This window comes from Plecotus auritus, assembly GCF_963455305.1.
Source record: "Plecotus auritus genome assembly, chromosome: 7".
Taxonomy (NCBI): domain Eukaryota; kingdom Metazoa; phylum Chordata; class Mammalia; order Chiroptera; family Vespertilionidae; genus Plecotus; species Plecotus auritus.
The window spans coordinates 48,787,285-48,808,094 of NC_137774.1; the positions used below are offsets into that span (position 1 = coordinate 48,787,285).

At 39.9% G+C, this 20,810-nt stretch overlaps 1 protein-coding gene across 7 annotated transcripts in view; it reads left to right on the plus strand.

Annotated features, from left to right (window-relative positions):
- The window catches only part of MAP2K4 (mitogen-activated protein kinase kinase 4), a 108,642-nt gene that overhangs the window by 19,828 nt on the left and 68,004 nt on the right, over positions 1–20,810 (plus strand). For 6 of the 7 annotated variants that reach the window (XM_080678091.1, XM_080678090.1, XM_080678092.1 and 3 more), the window contains one exon: positions 15,602–15,704. The exons of the other annotated variant lie outside the window; for it this stretch is intronic. In XM_080678091.1, coding sequence (XP_080534217.1) covers positions 15,602–15,704 — 103 coding nt within the window. The remainder of the gene's footprint in view (positions 1–15,601; positions 15,705–20,810) is intronic. 7 annotated transcript variants of the gene reach the window in all.

Genomic DNA, 20,810 nt, shown 5'->3' on the forward strand with positions numbered 1-20,810 from the left:
TTTTTAGAGAACCTTTTGTAACATTAAATAAACAGGCATAAATGTAACACTTAACAAATATCTATGTATCACTAATGGTCAGAGGCATTGGGTCTTTAGAGATGAGTTAAATCTAGAGCCTACTCTGAAGCAGCTTATGTTTGAGAGCTTGAACAGGAGACAGACTATTTGGTGGTAATAATAACTTATTTACTGCATGCCAAATCCCATTCTAAACACTTTATATTAACTCCTTTAATTCTCATAACAACCTTAGGAAGTGGGTATAGTAATTATTTAAATGAGAAAATTGAAAGAAAGATTATGTAAATTTTCCAGAGTCATACAGTTAATGAATGACAGAATTGCCTGACCGTAGTCTAGTCACAGGTTACATGCTATAAACCATAGTGTATTATTGATTCTTGAAAGAAAGCACTGGGCACTCATAGGAATGGTTTTTGAGGGGTGTGCACTCGCAAAGGCTTATGAGAACTGGACTTATGATTGGTAATAATTTTTTTTTATTTTCTGGCTCTGGAGAGTTTGACAATGCTATCTAATAATCCAGACAGGGCATTAAATGGAAAGATTTCTTCTTGTTGCTCTGAAGCTAAGGGACATAGGGGATCTATCAATAGGGAAAATGTTTAATCAAAAACTCCAAATTATTCTGGCCTAGGCAGATGTAGAAAATGAATTGCCTTGGGATCCTCAGATGACTTAGGTGTGTCTGGAAAACAGCTGATCAAGATAAGTGGTCAGGAGACTTGGTCGTCAGTGAACAAGATAGACTAGCCATGCATTGCATGGGGATGAACTTGTACTAGTATATAGACCCTCTTAGCAATGAATTGATGCTTTTAGCAAAAATATTTATGTCCCTCCTACTTTCTTTTACTTAGAGGTGGAAGAGAGAACATTATTTAACTTTTTAAAACTTTTAATTATAGAAGTTTTCAAACATACAAAAATAGAATAGTATAATGGACCCCCATGTGCCCATTACATAGCAACAGTTATCAATATATGGCCAATCTTATTTCATTTGTTCCTTCTCCTGCCATCTATCTTTCCTGAAATACCTTTTTTTTAAAAAAATATTTTTATTGATTTCAGAGAGAGGAAGGGAGAGGGAGAAAGAGATAGAAACATCAATAATGAGAGAGAATCACTGACCGACTGCCTCCTGCATGCTCACCACTGGGGATCAAGCCCGCAACCCAGGCATGTGTCCTGACCAGGAATTGAACTGTGATCTCCTGGGGTTCATAGGTTGATACTCAACCACTGAGCCACGCCAGCTGGACTCTCCTGAAATATCTTAAAGCTGATTCTGTTTATCATTATTTCATCCACTTATCTGTCAGTCATAAATCTTATAAGTGATAAAAACTCTTAAATACATAACCTCAATACCATTATTACATCATTAAAAAAACAACAAAACAATATCAGATAGCCACTCATGATCAGATTTCCTCCAGTGCCTTACAGATGCTATGTTTATAGTTGATTTGTTTAAGTCGAGATCTCAACAAGGTCCACACATACTGCACTTGGTTGATATATCTCTTAAGTTTCTTTAGATCTAGAGCAGTTTCCTCTTTTCTTTTTTCTTGCCACTTATCCATTGAAATAAATTGGGTCATATGTTTTGTAGCATTTTGCACATTTTGGATTTGGCTGATTATATCCTTTTAGAAATTAGTGTTTCACATGTTCCTCTTTGTCCTGTATTCCCTGTTAATTGGTAGCTAGATAGAGACTTGATCACATAGAAGTTAAAATAGAGCTGTGTGTTTTTTGTTGCATCATATCAAGAAGCAGATGATTTCTGGTTGTTGGTCATGTTAAGATTGGTCAGTGGGTTTAAGAGCTGTCAGTGTGATTCATATAGGCCAGTGGTTGGCAAACTCATTAGTCAACAGAGCCAAATATCAACAGTACAAGGATTGAAATTTCTTTTGAGAGCCGAAAACCGACTTCTGCGCATGGGCCATGAAGTTTCAATCGCACTGTACGTGTGCGTCCGCACGTGGTATTTTGTGGAAGAGCCACACTCAAGGGGCCAAAGAGCCGCATGTGGCTCGCGAGCCGTGGTTTGCCGACCACTGATACAGGCTAATGTTCCCCATCACCTTCAACCTGGTGGTTTGGCCACCATCAGGGATTTTTCTCTAAATTAAAAATGGTTAATTTGTGTTTCCAAACATTTGTGGACTCTGCAAATAGTAGTCAGCCAAAAAAAAAAAAAAAAAAAAAAAGTTTGGGGCATACCATCAAATGCAAATTTTAGAGGTAAGCATTGACCATCTGTGACTTCAATGTGAAATTATGTGTGTATATATACACACATATACAAAAACATTTATCGTGATTTTCTGTACTTTGTGATGTGGACGAAAGGGGCCACATGCTAACCTCACAAGCTCAGGGAAGGCCTTCATGGTAGTCTTGCAAACTCCAAGACCTAAAGTAACCACAAAGGATGCTAAAATTAAACTTTAATTAAAAGCAGTTATGATGGATAGTCAAGTCCTAGGCCGGTATCTTCCCTGACAAGGTCAATCTTTACCTTAACTGAGACTATATTTTTGCACCTATGTTAACATATTCTTGAAATGTCAGGGTAACTTGTAACTTCCCTTTTTGCTGGATCCCTCAGGGCACAACCAAATGCCCTGGGCTCCAGGACAGAGACCATAAATTCCTTCATTGTTATTGTTATTATGTTAATTGTTAACTATCCTGCACCCACCTAAATAAAAGAAGTATGTGTCTATCATTTTACTTTTTATTCAATCCCAGAGGTTCCCCCGGCCCCCAGTTTGCTTTCTCCTGCCTCCCTAATCTATCACCAATGGATTTCATGTAACTCACGTCTCCTCCTTTGATGCAATGTATAAAAATAGGTGAAAAACCACCATTCTTCGGAGCATTATCCTAATCTGTTGAGATTCTACTTCCCGGCAGTTGTCGACAGTTTGGCTCAAATAAGCTCACAAAAATTCTTTACAGGTTTGAATGTTTTTATGTTAACAGAGAGAATTAAAACTGGACATTTATCCTTTATACCCTGGAATACGAGTTGACATGTTCATTAATCAGGGTTCTTTTTAACTTTTAAAAATCTTCTAATTTCTGAAGATAATGAAAAAAAAAACATGTCAAATAACAATTCTTGATATTTTTGATGAAGTTGTAGAACCAGTGGGTATGTTAGACCAGATATATTAAATTAAGATCTATCTTAAACTGGTATAAGCTTTGTTTACTAATTTATATTCAGTGCTCAGAATGCTGAAGTTCTTCCAGGCATTACCTTCCCCAGTACTTGGGATCCAGAATTAGTCATCGAAAAGCAGGCACTTTGGTTATAGTACAAGTAAGAGTTCTCATTTATGAGCAATTACCTTTTCAATGACTGGTATATTCTTGTCCAACAGGTGTAATTATTTACCCTTCTGTAGTTAACAATTTCTTAACCAGCTCTCCTTTTTCACTATTCTGTTTAGTCACCCATCTTGTAACTAAGTTATTGAAGTCTCTCCTTCATAGTATTCTAAAACTGACTTGCTCTTGCACAATTTGTAAATAACAAATTAGAGAAATTTCAGTCTCATGTATTTATACATTCAGGAAGTAGATAGGATACAACAGACCCTCCTTGAGTGCAATTTACTCTTGATTAATACAACTTTAGTCTAACTTTTAAAAAATTCAAATTATAGAATATATTTATGGGCAACAAATAGTACTTGTGTTCACTAAGAAAAAGAAAGTGTTATTCACATCTTAATGATTTTTAAATTGGGAGGTAGTATTCATTGGAGTCCAAAGAAGCTATTCAGATGCTGGTGAGAGGAGTATAATAGTGCTGTAGTTATTGCTTGTATATATACAATATGAGCTTTGTGTAGAAGATGCTTATTCGTTTTCCACCTCTGTTATTTGCTTTCGTAGTGACACAGTGGATCTGAACTTAAATTTGGATTGTAAATCATAAAATTTCTTAAAAAGATATATAGTATAATGTATATAGTGAAATGGAAAAAGTTGAGTATACAAAAGATTGTCACATGCCGTGCAATTTGAGACAGTTAAAAATGGCAAGTTATCTTTTTAAAAGCCAGAAGATGGCTGACTAACTCATGTGTCATGAGGTTCTATCAGTAAGTAGCATTTTTTCAGTCAAAGCTTCTGGCTAACTTTTTCAAAGAGCCTACATAACTTCTATTTGTGCATATTTTGATTGAGAAAAAAATGAAGCAACAAAATAGATATACCAAGAAAAACATAAAACACCAATGAGATATCTGTGTGAAAACTATTTGTTCTAAAGTTGTTAAGTCAAAAACTTAAGCTTGGATTATTAATTAATTCCGGAATGTTTGAGTTGCTGTGATACTCCAGGTGCTGTTATGTAAAGTACTGAGTCACTGGGCTGCTGTATCTAATTTCCAGTGGACAGAGGCATCCAGTGAATGTCAGGTTCTGAATGTGAAGAACGCATATGCTAGAATGCTGACTGTGTGCTGAAAAAGGAAGGGCTTATTATATAGATACTAGGGTCCCTTGGCCTGGCCTGCGCCCTCTTACAATCCGGACCCCTTGGGGGATGTTAGATAGCCAGTTTCAGCCCGATTCCCACAGTCCCGATCCAGACAGGAGAGAGCCTGATCCCCACAGGCCCAATCCAGACAGGAGGGAGCCTGATCCTGTGTGTTGAGCGTCTGTCGCCTGGTGGTCAGTGTGCATCATAGTGACTGGTCGTTTGGTCATTCTGCTGTAAAGGTCACTTAGGCTTTTATAAATATAGTGTTATGCCCAGATTTCGTGATTCCCAAAGACCACGAGGGAGCCGAGTCCGATGCAAAAGCAAAGAGCCTTTTAATCGAGCTAGCTCGAGCTCAGTCCCACACACACACACACCGGCGCAGCTGCGAGGTGGAGAGAGAGAGAGAGTCAGCCCCCAAACGCGCTGATTTATAGGGGGCCTGGGAGAGGTAGGAGGGGTGAGGTAGTGTGGTCTCTGCTGATTGGTCGGGATCAGGTTGCACATGGGGCAGGGTGCGGCTTACCTTCCCCTTGCATTTCTATTGGCTAATCCAAAAGTGTGGGTTGGGCTCTTGAAGAGGTTCTAGGGCAGGAACCTGACTCCACGAGGTGGAGGACATAGAACAAAAGGAACATGGAGTCTCCCCGCCCTTTCAATAGCTAAAAATTACAGTGTGTGATTTTCTGTTATTGCTAAACTATTGATGTGCTTTAGAATTGGGAAGTCATCTTTGAAATAAAGCTTTACTTCTGCTTTAGGTGGAACAAGCTACCAGAACAAAGCTTATATCCTATTGCTTCACAGCAGTGACTAGCTCTCCTGTTTGAGTGCAGGTTGTCTCCAGCCACAAATGGTCAATAAAATAGAGCCTTATTGTCATTTAAAGGTGCCATTTAGTGGTAAAAGTTTACAGGAAGGCTTTGCAATTTATCTTAATTGCATTAAAGTATATGCAAAATGTTGTGTATGAACAAAATTGATTCCTTTTGTCTTTCTGAATTCCTAAGGACATATGCTTTATTATAGGTAAAGTTTTATATGGTGGGGTTATTTGCTTTGGGGATAAAGTAATTGGGCAGTAGGATGAGGGAGTCAAATGTTCCCTGGAGAGCAGAGAGAGGTCAGAGTTAACTGTGAACCATTATAGAGCCAAGTAGAAAGGAAAGAAAGCAAATAAGACCCTCTTTGATTTTCCTGAGTCAGCACTATGTGGTCATGTATGTTCATGCTTTGCTTTAGAAAGACCTTTATGAAATCAGGAGTTTGAAGGACTTTTGACTTGATAATTCTTTTTTTTTTTTTTGACTTGATAATTCTTGATAATGTGTTATATTTGTTTATAAATCAACTACTGGTATATGAGAGAGAAAAATATATATGAATAATACCTTTCTACTTTAATTGGATTGGAATATTTTTTATGCTTACTTATAGATTTTGATAGTATAAAATGTCAATTATAAATATTAATGGAAATAAAAAGATTTCTTGAAACTGACTTCTGTTGCTTTTAGAAAATCTTAATATTCTTTACTTTTCAGTATTCCAGATGTTAGCACTCAGGTGTTTTCTGACACCAATTGAGTGTCTAATAGTTTACTTCAGTTCTGACACTCTCTACCTGGAGTTAGCATAACATCTTAATAATTAAAGGGTTTTGCCTCACAAAACCACCCCTACTTCAGATCCACCTCTGTTAATTGCTTTGGTAACAAATGTGGTGCCAGGCTACCCACACTTCTGCTTGGTTCTCTACAAATCAGAGGGTTCAGTTATTTTCTGGACCACCTCACAGAACTCATGTTTACTTTTTATTAGAAAAGATACAACTCAGGAACAACCAGTAGAAGAGATACATAGATCAAGGTGTGGAGGGAGAGGTGGTGCAGTGCTTCTTTGCCTGCTTTGGGTGCATCATTCTCCTAGCACTTTGATGTGTTCACCAACCAGAATGCTCCCCAAATTCATTGCTAGGGGTTTCAATGGAGGCTTCATTACTCATTCAGGATTGATTAAATCATTGGTCATTGGTGATTGAACTCCATCTCCAGCCCTTCTCCCCTCTATGGAGTTTAGGAGGTAGGGCTAAAAATTATAACTCTAATCACTTAATTGATTTCTCTGGAGGTCTGCCCCCCCCCCCCACCCCCATCCAGAAGTTTTGTAGGGTCTCTCCTAACCCTCATCTCTTATTAGCATAAACTCTTGTTTGGTTGAAAGGGGCTTGTTATGAATAACAGAAGACATTCCTATCACTTAGGAAATTGCTTGGGTTGCTGCAACCTGGGACTGATACCAAATATGAGTTTCCCTGTGAACATATATGCTCTTACTAAAATGATAATTTATGAGATACATTTCTTATTGTCTGATTTAAAAAAAACCCTTACTATTTATTAACATTTTCTGGTGTCAGTAGTCATCTACCTGTATTTTTTTTTTGTGTGTGTGTGTGGTAGTGTAGTATTCCAGTTATAGATGTGCCATAATTTTTATAACTAATCTAGTGTAAATACATATAACTAATATCATAGTAGTTATTATTTTTTTATAACTACTCTTCACTAGCCATTATATTTTTAAGGTATAGTGATCCTCACCACAGCAGTACTGCCAAGTAAGGAATTGTTTTTATCTTGGGTTTACAGATGTGTAAATGACTGTACTGTAGAAATATCCCTGTTTTTATCCTTACAGTATTTCAGTGGTGATCATTTAGCATCTAGCAGGAATATATTTTTCCCCTATTCCTATCCTTTAGCCTCCTCCTGCCGCATTCCTTTATAATTTTGGCAGGATGCCAAACAAAACCTTTGTGGATAGGTCATTTTGTTTCTACTGCCTGGCACACTAGATTATGTATAATTGTGATATTTCTGCATGTATGGCTATGTAAATTATTATATTGCACTTCTCCAAAATCCATCTAATACCAAAGTGTTAAAACGTATTAAAGGGTAGCTGTTGGCATATTTACTTGGTTTCTTAAACTCAGAATAGTTCAGCTTCCAAAATGCATAGCTGCATGGATCAATAACAGTGTTCTATTTTATTGATGGGAGTTCAGAGTTCCAAGTGAGAGTTATGAATTTTTGCTCACTGTTAGGTATCAAAGATGGAAGAGGAGTGGGGCAATATAATATTAGCTGATAGTTGCTCGTTTAATACTTGGAATGCCTGAAATTGCAAGTCTAAGATAGAACTGACAAAGTTTTCCATTTCTTATATTCCAAGTCCAACTACTTCCTCTCATTCTCTGGAACTTATGAAATAAGTTAGGGCACTCATTACTGTAGTAATTTAGGCAGAAGAGGAAATGAAATTAAGTTCTTATCTACCATTCTATTTCCTCATTTCCAAATTGTTTGAATATACCTAATAATGTTGCATAGTTAGAATTGTGTATTCCTCATTTCATAACTAGTGATTACAAATATTTATTTATATAAAGTTATTCTGGATTCTTGTTCTGTTTTGAAAAAAAGGTACTAAGAATGAAAGCCAAGGGAGAAATGAGGATTTAAGATACCCCCCCCCCCACACACACACACCTTAGGTAGGATGCTCTGAATACTTGCAGGTCAGTCACCAATATTCTTGAAGGTATTATATGAGTGATTTGTTCATTGTACTGCAAGTTCTCACTTTCTGCTATGCTGGGTTCCATGGAATTCCTGTGGTGGCAGTGGGGGTACTTAAGAGGGACTGACTATTTCTACCTAGTTCCTTTGGCCTGTGAGTAGTGGTGTAAAAGAGCAACTATTTAATTTTCATGATTTTGTTAGCTGAGTGGCAGTTCTGCTGGTCTCCCTTGAGCTCACTCACATGTCTGCATTCAGCTAGTAGGTCTATTGGGGCTGACTAAGCTCACCTGGAATGGCTGGTATTTCTGGACCTTTTGCTCCCTGTGGTCTTTCATTACCAAGGAAGCTAGATTGAACTGCTTTGTGTTTAGATTCGGTAGCTTTCCAAGAGAGTAAAAGTGGAAGCCACAGGCCTCAAAGGCTTAGTTTTGGAAGTCATTAAACATCCCTTCTGCTTGCTATATTTTTCTGATCAAAGCAAATCCCAAGGCCAACCCAGATACAAGAGGTAGGGAAATCTACTTTACCTCTTAATGGGAGGAACAACAAGTCACATTACAAAGAGGTATGGACACAGGGAGCTCTGAATCATTGGTGACTATTTTTATAACAATCTACCATATAAACCCCAGTGATTCCTTAGTATTATATAAAAAAAGCATTCATTTAGAGGCAGCTATTACATGGTACAGGTCCTTCAGTGATCTTTATTGCCATCCTATATAATAAAAGCCCAGCGACTGAATGGCGGAATGACCAGAATGACCGGTCGACCAGTTGCTATGATGCACACTGACCACCAGGGGGCAGACGCTCAACGCAGGAGCTACCCCCTGGTGGTCAGTGCACTCCTACAGATCAGCCTGCAGTGGGAGCAGCCTCTCAGAGGGCGGGTCCACAGTCGCTCTGCTGACCGGGATGAGCGGTGCTCCCACAGGGGGCTGATCCCCGCAGGCCACGCCCCCACCAGTGCACGAATCCCATGTACCGGGCCTCTAGTCAACAATAAAAACTTTGCTATTTACTATTTCAAATTTGGTGAGATCATTGGTGTTGAAAATATGTAGATTGACTAAAATATTTTACAGATGGTTTCCATTCTTACAGGTTGGGTGGGAGCATTCTGATCATAATAGGGAAGCAAGATTGTTACCATCTATATACATAAAAGCCTAAGCGACCGGCTGACCGTTCGACTGGCTGACTGGCAGCTATGACGCGCACTGATCACCAGGGGGCAGACCCTCAACGCAGGAGCAGAAACCACAGGCATGGAAACATGGAACAGACTGATGAATCTCAGAGTGAAGGGGGGAGAGGGTAAGGGGAGGGTGGGAAAAGATTAACCAAAGATCTTATATGCATACTAGAGGCCTGGTGAATGGATTTGTGCAGTGGTGGAGTTCCTTGGCCTGGCCTGTGCCCTCTCTCAATCCAGGACCCCTTGGGGGATGTCGGGGAGCCGGTTTCGGCCCGATCTCTGTGGGCCAGGCCGAGGGACCCCACTGGTGCACGAATCTGTGCACCGGGCCTCTGATGATACAATGAAAGAAAAGAAGCCCACTAGCTTGTATGAGAGGGTAGTGCAATGTTGATTAAAAAAACAACCTAGTAATTCTAATCCAATAAATACCAGTGTCCACAAAAATGTATACACACTTTAACAGCTGATAGCTCAATTTTGAAAATAAAATTTACTTTAATGAACACTGCCTTTATAATTATTCAGAGTGTATATTTTTATGGGACACCCTATATCTGTTGAACTGCTATTTTGTTCTAGTTACCTATTACAGGTGATTTGCAGAGCTCAAAGATAAATCAAGATAAACATTTAGAACAGAAAATAGTTCACAATTCGATGATGGCAACAGCCTTGAGGAGGATGGGAGAGGTTTACAAGGTGGATCCAGTGTAAACATAGTATCTCTCTGAGGACAGACTGGTTTTGATGGTTTTGGAAACTATAAATAATGCTGCTTCTTAATAAATAATAGGGAAATGACACCTTTTTCTTATCTATGGAAGGTGGGGGAGAGATGCTTTTGGTAATCTAGATTGCAGAGAGTGGTCATCTTCCATATTTGAGTGGTAGACAGTTTACTTCCCTTCGTGAGATCTTTGACCAAAGTTGAACTCAACTGTTGGCTCAGCTTAGAATATTATGAAAGTGATGTTAAAGGTTTGTATTACTTGAGAAGATACATGGAGGGATAATATTCAAGGTTCTTTATCTTCTTGCTTAAGGCCAAATACAGCTGAAAGATACCTTCCTTCTAACTTTAATATTTTGTGACCCTGTGAGATGCTCTATAGTCACAATTACAGCAAAAGATATTGTTCTTCAATCATAGTTCTGAATATTCTTGAAGATCCCATGCCTGCGAATGCAAATTCTTGTTTTCCAGTCAGAGTTCTGAATATTTTTGAAGATCCCATGTTTGGGAATGCTTCTCTCATGAGAACAGTTGAGAAAGAAATTGTCTTGATGATGATGTGGGCCAGGTTTAAATTGTACTGGGTGTTCTCTTAAGGGAGAGCTTTGAAACCAGAATTTCAAGGGTGGTGCAGAGATTGGTACCCTCAGTTCTTGGAATGGCTGAGTGGGGCCCGAGGCTGCTGATCCATAGTTAGCCTCTGGACTAGCTATGATTCTAATTTTTCCATTGTTGAACAAACGTCCTCCTTTTCTCTATAAGCCAGAACGTGAGAAAGTTAGGCAGTGCTGCCCTAAAGGATATAGCAGTGCTTGGGAAACATTTTGGGTTGAGGACAGATACTGTTTTTCTTAACAGTTGGGGTTCTTGGTTGCAAACAATAGAAACTTACTCTAGCTAATTTAACCCACACTGAGTTGTCTGGGCTGTCCATGTCAAATTTATTTTCAGATCAATAAACATTTGAGAGCATTTTCTACATAAGGCACAGAACTTAGGCTTTAAATATATAAAGATAATCTTTTCTCATAGGAGAGAAGATATTTTCTCCTGCCACATAAATAATTTAAGATGTTTGATCATACCTGGTTTCTAGCCTGTTGTAGATAAAAGGGAGGATCTATTTATCTCTGCTGATGGTTTAGGAATTGATTATTTGGTGACAGTCTCACCGAAAGGGTAATTATAATCACAAGTTTATAATCTTTCTTGATCAATTACTTTAAACCCTGTTGTACAAGTATTTTAATTCCTGTTAGCTTCCAACAATCTCCACAGGCCAGGTACAGTATCACTTCTTTCCCTGTACCCTTTTCTTCCTATGGAAGTTGTTGCAGGCTTTTGGAAAAACTTCATTTTAGTCTAATGTCCTATTTATAGTTTTGTCATTAAAAATATCTGAACACATGGTGACAGGTTGCCTTTAGGGTTTAGATTTTGTGGCCGATGAGAAAGAGATGAGAAAGACCAGTACTTAAGAGGTTCTTAGAGAAAGTTAATAGGAGGAAAGATGTTTTAAACAAACAAACATAAAAGGCTCATGCCTACAGATCTACAGATAGCCTGGAAATTCCTCTCCAAAGTATTGTAAAGTTGTCTCTTACTATTCTTCCCTGAAGTTCACCTTTGATTGACTTTCTGGGCTATTCCTTTTCCTCCTTAACACTGCCTTGTGAGTTCATCTTAAACTGATCATTTGGAGAGTTGGGGCACTATGGAGAACAGGCTATGTAACTTGATCTTATCCTAAACCCCTTGGCACCAGCTTTAGGCTCTCAGTCACCTCTGCTTAAAGGGGCTTTGAAGTTTATAGAATTATTTAATGTATTTTGCTAGTAAAAGATCAGAATATATACTGGGTAGTTTTCAAGATAATTGCAGATGTTTCTGAAGTACAGAGTGTGTTTACATCTAATGTATGCAAATTAAGTCATATTCCATTACACATGTGCTTATTCATTTTTGCAATAAATGGCCTTTGAAGACACCAATTTTTTTTGTTTAAATGTGATTGCAATGCTGAAAAAGAATCTTTGTGTTGTGTATTATATATAAACTAGTAGCCCTGTGCATGAATCCATGTGCCAGTAGCTCGCCAGTACCTTGCTGCCACCCTCCTGTAGCTCTCAGCCCGCTGCCCTGCCCTCCTGTAGCTCCCCCCGCCCCCCCTCATAGCTTGCTGCCCTGCCCCCTCTTTTAGCTCTCCGCTGCCTGCTTGTAGCTCGCTGCCCCACCCTCCTGCTGATGTGTGATCTGGTCGTTATGCGGTCGATTGTTATGCTTCATGGCGTGACGACCATTTGCATATTACATCTTTATTATATAGGGTATTTATTTTCAATTAAACAGTTTGAGTAAGTTTTAATTGTAATAATATATTTTGTTTGCCTGCAGAGGTCAGCTCCTGTCCTCTAAAATTGGGCTTTTGAAGGAGGGACCAATTTTGGTGTTTTTCTTTGGGTAATTTTCACAAGGATTCTTTGTTGTGTCATTGTCCTACATTTGATCTTAGTCTTTTATCAGTTTTCACCATATAGAGGTAATGGACCATGTACCAGGTGGTTTCAGATGTACTTCACATGATAGGTGGTGTTCACCTTTGATTTGGGGTGTTTGTGGGCTTTGAGCTTATTCAATTTATGATTGCAAAAGCCCTTATATAATTTTATCTTCAGAAACTTTACTGTATAAAGTAACATTCATAGGTTCCAAAGATTAGGACCTGTAATCTTTGGGGTCCACCATTTAGTTTGCTACAGTCTGCCTTCTGGCTCCCAGATATTCACATCTGCCCCAAGTGCAAAGTACATTCACCCTACAGGTCCAATCCAGATCTTATCTGGATGTTATCAGCTCCACAGTCTGAAATCTGACCACCAAAATCCTCTAAGTCAGGTATGGGTGAGACTGAATGCAACCCATCCTATATAATAAAAGCCTAATATGCTAAGTGTCCGATTGTCTGGTCATCCATTCAACCAATCAAAGCATAATATGCTAATGATATACTAAGGCCACTCAACTGCTCGCTATGACATGCACTGACCATCAGGGGGCAGATGCTCCAACTGGTAGGTTAGCTTGCTGCTGGTGTCCAGCTGATCGGGACTGTGCGAGATGGGCTGGACATGCCCTGGAGCTCTCCCACAGTCCCTCCCTGGCTGGCCAACCTCTTGCATCCCTCTCGGGCCCTGATCCTGCACCAGTGGGGCCCTTCGGCCTGGCCTGCATCCTCTCACAATCTGGGACCCCCTCGGGGATGTTGGAGAGCCAGTTTTTGCCCGATCCGCAGGCCAGGCCAAGGGACCCCACTGGTGCACGAATTCATGCACCGGGCCTCTAGTTTTTTATATAAACAAGAAGGCCAGTTATCTGTTTCCAAGATACAGTGGTGGGTCAGGCATTGGATAAAATTAAAGGGAGAACAGGAGACAATTGAAGGAAGAGAGGAGTCAGCAGTCCCAAGCAATTTCAAAATCCAGCAGGGCAAATTCCACCAGGTTTCAGGGCCTGAGAATAATCTGCCTTTAAATATTTCCTAAAGACAGGTTTCCAAGAAGTAAAAGAGCACATTTATTTAAAAATCTTTCTTTTATATTGCTGAACCTCTCACCAGAAAAGTTAAATCAATTTACTTTTCCACCAGCAATGTATTATACTAGTGATTATTTTACCTAGTCACTTTGATCATATGTTATCATTAAAAATATATATGCATATGGGTAAAATAAAACCTTTAAACTTTGCCAATTTCACATGAATAAAATTTTTAATTGTTTTTGGTGTTAGTGAGTGCCTTTAATAATTCTTTCATAATTTTTCTTTACTGTTTACACCCTTGCCAATTTTTAAATTTTTTATTGATTTGTGTGATGTTTTGTATATTTAGAGTTTCTGATTTTGTATTGCAAGGATTTTCCCAAGTATTCATTTTAATTTTCTAAAAAATATATTTTTATTGATTTCAGAGAGGAAGGGAGTGGGAGAGAGAGATAGAAATATCAATGATCAGAGAGAATCATTGATCGGCTGCCTCCTGCACACCCCCACTGGGGCCTGAGCCCACAACCCGGGCATGTACCCTTGACCGGAATCAAACCCAGGACCCTTCAGTCCACTTTATCCACTGAGCCAAACCAGCTAGGGCTTCATTTTAATTTTTTTAAGTTTTTTTTTTTGGTAATATACGGAATTTGCTTTTTAATGCAGCCAGGTCTGCCATTTTTCATAGAGTACCTTTAGCAGGTATAGTTTGAATGTCCTTACCCTGCTAGTCAAACAAAAATAATTGTAAAGTAGATATTTGGTAACTGAAAGGCAAATTATGTGGAAATTTATGTCGTACTGTGCTTATCTCTGAAAATGATGTGTCTGGTCTTCGGAATTCAAGTCCTGTAGAAGGCCCAGCCCTGAGAGCTGACCCGGAACCCTGCCAGGAGCTCTGTGCATTCTGCAGTCTTGTCCAGCTAGTGTGCACACTCAGACTTCCAAATCCCATCGAAGTACCGGGCTGAACAGGTTGAGCTCTCTAATTCATCCATGGAGGTGGGAAAGTATTTGGATTGCAGAGATGTTTGAGTAGGGAGATATATGTATAATAAACTGTGAAGAGTGACTGCTGGAACAAGTATCCTTAAAATGTAATGAAACCAAGATGGGCTTACAAATGCTTAAAATCCCAATTTACAGTTTCCATATACTAGAATCCTAAAGAAATGGTTTATAAGGTTAGTTGAAATAGAAAGAAACATGGTCAGTGGGGGAAGCATGCTACAAAATGGTATTACGGTCTGATTTTAATTGTAGAGAAAAAATATAATGTCTATGTATAGAAAATAGTCGGTAATAGACAATGATTAGTTTGGGGTAATTGGACTTTTAAGTGTATATAAATATTTAAAACCTGTATTTTATATATGTATATATTTTATATGTTTTTTTGTTTTATCTTTTCTGATATTTCTGGCTTTTTATAATGGACATGTTATAAAACATTGATACCTTCCTTCATCCCAAAGAAATTGCTCCAAATAAATTATTATTTGGCATACCTTTATTATTAATTTGAAGTTGACCCTACCATGATATTTTTTAGCCCATTGTGGTTGCGAATGCTTCAGATTCTACTCTCAGTTGTTTACAGCATATTTGAGAGAAAATGATTTTTATTAAACTAAGGCATTAAAGTATAACACTGGAAAGGATTAGCATTTTTCAGTGTCACTACTGAGGTAAATGATTTTCATGTTGGTATTTTCATTTGCAAAAGTGTTAGCATCTTTGAACAATATAAAGGATGCACTGAGCATTGTTTTTAGTTTTACTGGGGCATATTGAGTGATTTATGGATAGTAACAACTTTTAAATCATTTTTATTTACTTTTCCTTAATTCCAGAAATCTTAGTTGCATTTTAGAACATTATGTTAACTGTATGTTAAAGCAAATTTGTCTGCCTTTTGATATGAATTTCTTGTGCCCTCAGAATAGTACCTGTTTTATAGTACTTGAAACTTTTACTTTTTATTTGTTATTTCTTAGGTAAACGCAAAGCCCTGAAGTTGAATTTTGCAAATCCACCTTTCAAATCTACAGCAAGGTTTACTCTGAATCCCAATCCTACAGGAGTTCAAAACCCACACATGTGAGTATTTCTGTAATAAATAAAAGACTCAAGCAAAGGTTTTAAAAGTTACTGCATTTTATGGGTTATTTCTAGTTGAGGGATTGGTATTTCCATTATTTCTATGGGCCATTAGAAATATTACTATTTGAACTTCAATAGAAAGCTATTGGTGCTGTAGTTTGAGTAGGTAAACACAATTTTCCTTTTTAAAGTTTACTTGAAAGGAAAAATAACTAAAGATTTGGATATATTTATATCATTTTCGTTTCTCTCTCACTGAACTGAGAATATTGTTTATACCTTTTTTTCTGGATTTCCATTTAAATTGTAAGTGATACTTAGGAAACGTAATTTTCCCCTATATATCTGCATTAATCATCTCCACTGAGAAGGTGACAAAATAGATTCCTATTCCTAATAAACTGACTTTTTGTGAGATTTCTGTGTCACAGTAAATCGAAACAGTGTGTACAGGTGTCAGTGATTATTTTTAAAATTTGTTCCTTGAATATTTTTTATTGAAAAATAGGATGTTATAACATGTCACTGAAATTATTAGAAACATCTGTTCATTTAAAACAATACATTCAGAATAATACTTTACAGAAACCTTTGATTGAGTCGAAGTGATGTATTAATAATGTCTTTACCCCAGAAAATTCGTCATGCACAAAAGTAGTGGCTTTACATTATATTTATGTCCATAAAAATAATTTTCACCCAGTTCTGGTATTGAGAACTATAAAGCAAGGGTGAAAAATATGGTTAAAAAAAACACCTGTCAGAATAAATTATTTTATAGTTTTTAGTAAATTCTCAATAATTTGTATTCATACCTTATTAGACTACAAGTATATTTATTCTTCCTAAAGATGCACATTTATTGCTATTTTCTTGTCTTTTGATGTTAGGTATGCATTGTATTTACAAGCACTAACAAATTGGTAGAAGGAAGAGTATATTGCAATAGGAATGCTGAAAATATTTTATTTTTAAAACAGCAGTCTAGAAGGGAATAATGTTTGCCTGTGTATCTGCTCTTATGCTTTCACCTATAACTTTAAAGGGAATGAAAATTATTTTAAATGAAAACTGGAGTAACAGTTTATTTGACTGGGAATAGTGTCTGTCAATTTAATTAGACTGATGTTCATAATGGATATTCTTGTCAGAGCTCAGCCTGACAAGTAGGGGCTATAGCATTGAGGAAGGAAACTCTTAGTACTGCTTGATTAGTCAGAACTCAGCGCAAGGAAATACTCTTAAAAGAATCTCCTTCCTCCTTTTCTAGAAATTTTAGTGAAAGCTGGTTCTTGAACATAGTCTATTAACCTTGGTTGCTAGATGAACCATATATTTGAAGTCTAAGAAAGAAAGGCTATGCAATAATCGCCAAACTTAAGAGATATTTCTTCGTCCTTTTTAAAAAAAAATATATTTATTGATTTTTTTACAGAGAGGAAGGGAGAAGGACAGAGAGTTAGAAACATTGATGAGAGAGAAACATCAATCAGTTGCCTCCTGTACACCTCCCACTGGGTAGGTGCCCACAACCAAGGTTCATGCCCTTGACCAGAATCGAACCTGGGACCTTTCAGTCCGCAGGCCAACGCTCTATCCACTGAGCCAAACCAGTCAGGGCTCTTCGTCCTTTTTTTTTAAGCCACCTTGGACAAAGACAAAGACAACCTGATTTGTATTAGAACTGGAAAAACATTCACATATATTGGAACTCTCTTCCCTCAAGAGTTTCTTCATGTATAGGGAATTCATGGAAAAAAATCTTTCTTTTTTTTTTAAATTAAAATAAAGAGGGTGAAAAAATGCTTTCTTACAAAATTTGAGTCAATCAGGTGTTTTCTGTTGTTGTTAAATCTACTTCATCATCTATCTATACTAATAAAAGGGTAATATGCTAATTAGACCAGGAGACCTTCTGGGAGACCTTCCGGGAGACCTTCCGGGAGACCTTCTGGGAGACCTTCCGGACGTCCTTCCGGACAAAGCCATGGTGGCGGGGCTGAGGCAGAGGAGGTTAGGGGCAATCAGGCCAGGAGGGGAGGGCATTTGGGGGTGATCAGGCCAGCGGGCAGGAGGGCAGTTAGGGGTGAGTAGGCTGGCAGGGGGGGCAGTTGGGCGCAAGCAGGCCGGCAAGGGGGGGCTGTTGGGGGTGTGAAGGCCGGCGGGGGGGTGGGGCAGTTGGGGGCGAGCAGGCCGGCAGGCAGAGTGGTTAGGGATGATCAGGCAGGCAGGCAAGTGAGCGGTTAGGAGCCAGTGGTCCCAGATTGTGAGAGGGATGCTCCCCGAGGGGTCCCAGATTGGAGAGGGTGCAGGCCAGGGTGAGGGGACACCCTCCCCCCCCTCCCCCCCGTGCACGAATTTCATGCACTGAGCCACTAGTAATCCTATAACCAGCTAGATTTCTTATCCTTTATTTCTTCCCAGTAGATACTAAAAGTTTGAGAGGGCAAAGTAATAGGCATTTTTACTGTTTGTGTAGAATCTCTAGAATTTGATTTTGGTGTCTAAAATTTTAGACCCAGACTTTGTTTGAATTTTCTTCCTGCACTGGCTTATTATCTGGGTCGGAATAGCAACTGCCTCTTAGATATTGGTCCAAGACAATTGTTTCACTACTCAGGGCAGCATATCTCCTCTATCCTCCCACCCTTTCCATAAAGGAATCCTTCTGTGTTCTTCCTCTGAATTGTGTGCTGTCAGCACTGAAACTGCTGTTGGTCCCTGTTTAGGGTAAGTAGTTGCAATTAGGAAATATAACTTAAAGTTTGTGGGGGTTTTGAAAACGATTACATCTGTGCTATTTATATATGTTTCCTCCTAAAAGTTCCTTCAACTTTATCTACATATATAAACCCTAAAGGCCTGGTGCACAAAATTCGTGCACTGGGGTGGAAGGGTTGTCCCTCAGCCCAGCCTGCGCCCACTCGCAGTACGGGACCCTTTGCTTCTTACTGCATGCCTGCTGCCTGCTTGCTTCTCCTTACCACTCGGCTCGCTGCTCCTTAGCACTGCCGCAGAGGCAGGAGAGGCTCCTGCCACTGTTGATGCGCTCGCCAGCCGTGAGCCTGGCTTCTGGCTTAGCGGCACTCCCCCTGTGGGAGCACACTGACCACCAGGGGGCAGCTCCTGCATTGAGTGTCTGCTTCCTGGTGGTCAGTGCACATCATGGCGACCGGTCATTCTGCCGTAATGGTCGCTTGGGCTTTTATTATATAGGTTAGACGCCCAGTGCACAAATTCGTGCAGAAGTGGGGTCCAGCTGCCCCGCCCCGATGGGGGCCCATTGGGCCGGGCCGGCCAGGGGAAGGGGCCACAGGTGGTTGGCCGGCTGGCTCCGCCCCTGATTGGGGTGGAGTGAGGCGATCAGGTCCTGGATCAGGTTTGTTGGCTGCTGCAGTGTGTGTCATAGCCACTGGTTGTTCCGGTCGTTCTGGTCATTCCGCTGTTCCGGTCACTGGGCTTTTATATATATAGATAATACTTTTTCATGAATTTAGGAAAAGATAAGATGAACTATAAGCAAATAATGAAGTTAAGATTGTTAAGATTATGTCCCAAGAAGTTTCAGGTCTCCTGGCTTGCAGGATTCTGTAAAAGATTTTAAAAAGAAATTAAGACTGTCTTATTTTCTGTGAACCAATAGTTTAAAAAAATTCCAAGAAATGATAGTTGGCTACAGCAATTCAGAAGTAAGTAGTAATACAGATTGAATTTCAAATGAATGAATGGGGCAGCAAGGTTAAGATCACAGTAGATAAACAACTTGGTGAAAAGTTTCACAAAGGAAACATGATTTGAATGGGAGTTTGAAAGACAAGTAGAGAATAGATGGATAGAAGGGAGAATGGCTTTCTGGTGAGTGTAAGTACAAGGTAAGTTTTGGATACATACCATGTATATAGATCTATATAATTGTAGCAGAGATGTTATTTATATATTACCTATTTCTAGTTCTCATTGGAAACTTTTAGCATTTTTTCTTTATTTTTGGTATTCTGTAATTATACTAGTGGCCCAGTGCACAAAATATGTGCACATTAAAAGGGAATTAATTAAAGAAAATATTTTAATATTGCTATTTGCCCTTTCTCTATAATAGAAGTGTCAGAGATGAAAGAAAATTAGTAAAATGTATATGAAAATCTTCCTCCTGTCAGAGTCTGGGGCGCGCCGTGGGGCCCAGAGTTGAGTCCCCACCCACCATGTGCGCCTCAAAATCACTCGAGACCCAGACCCGGCCGGCCCCACCCCTGTCAAGTCCCGCCGGGCGGGGGGTGCAGCCTCAGGTCCCCCAGCCTGGCGTCAGGTGGGGGCGCAGCCTCAGGTCCCCTGGCCCAGTGCTGGGCAGGGGACACAGCCTCAGGTCCCCCGTCAAGTCCCGCTGCCAGCACACACCGGGCAGGGGGCGCAGCCTCAGGTCTCCTGGCACCGGGCGCGTGGCCTGAGGTCTCCCGATACAGCGCCGGGGTGGGGGGCGTGGCCTGAGGTTCCCCAGCCCAGGGTAAAGGACGCAGCCTGAGGTCAACCATCAAGCCTCACCGGGCGGGGTGCACAGCCTGAGGTCCCCCGGGCCAGTGACAGAGCGGGATGTGCAGCTTGAGGTCCCCCGGCCTGGTGCTGGGGCGGGGGGCGTGACCTGAGGTCCCCCAACTAGGCACAAGGGTGGGGGGCGCCCTTTGAGGTCCCCCATCAAGCCCCACTGGGTGGGGGGTGGCCTGAGCTCCCCAGTCAAGCCCCGCTAGGCGCGGGCAGGGGCAGCCTCAGGTCCCCTGCCCCGGCCCTACACCACACAGTCTCAGGTCCCTGCTGATCACTTGTTATGGCAACCCTGCCTCCGCTGTGGATGCAGCCATCTTGTGTTATGGGAACCCCACCTCTGCTGTGGATTCAGCCATCTTGTGTTATGGGAATCCCGCTTCGCTGTGGGTGCAGCCATCTTATGATGCCGTGAGGGTTAATTTGCATATTACCTCTTTATTATATAGGATAGGATGAGGATATGCTTAGGTTTGGATCATCTTTCTCTGTGTACTGGAAGAACTGTTTCAGTTTGAAGATTCATGTATCTGTTTCTGAGAAAATTTCTGCTACTTTTTAAAAAAA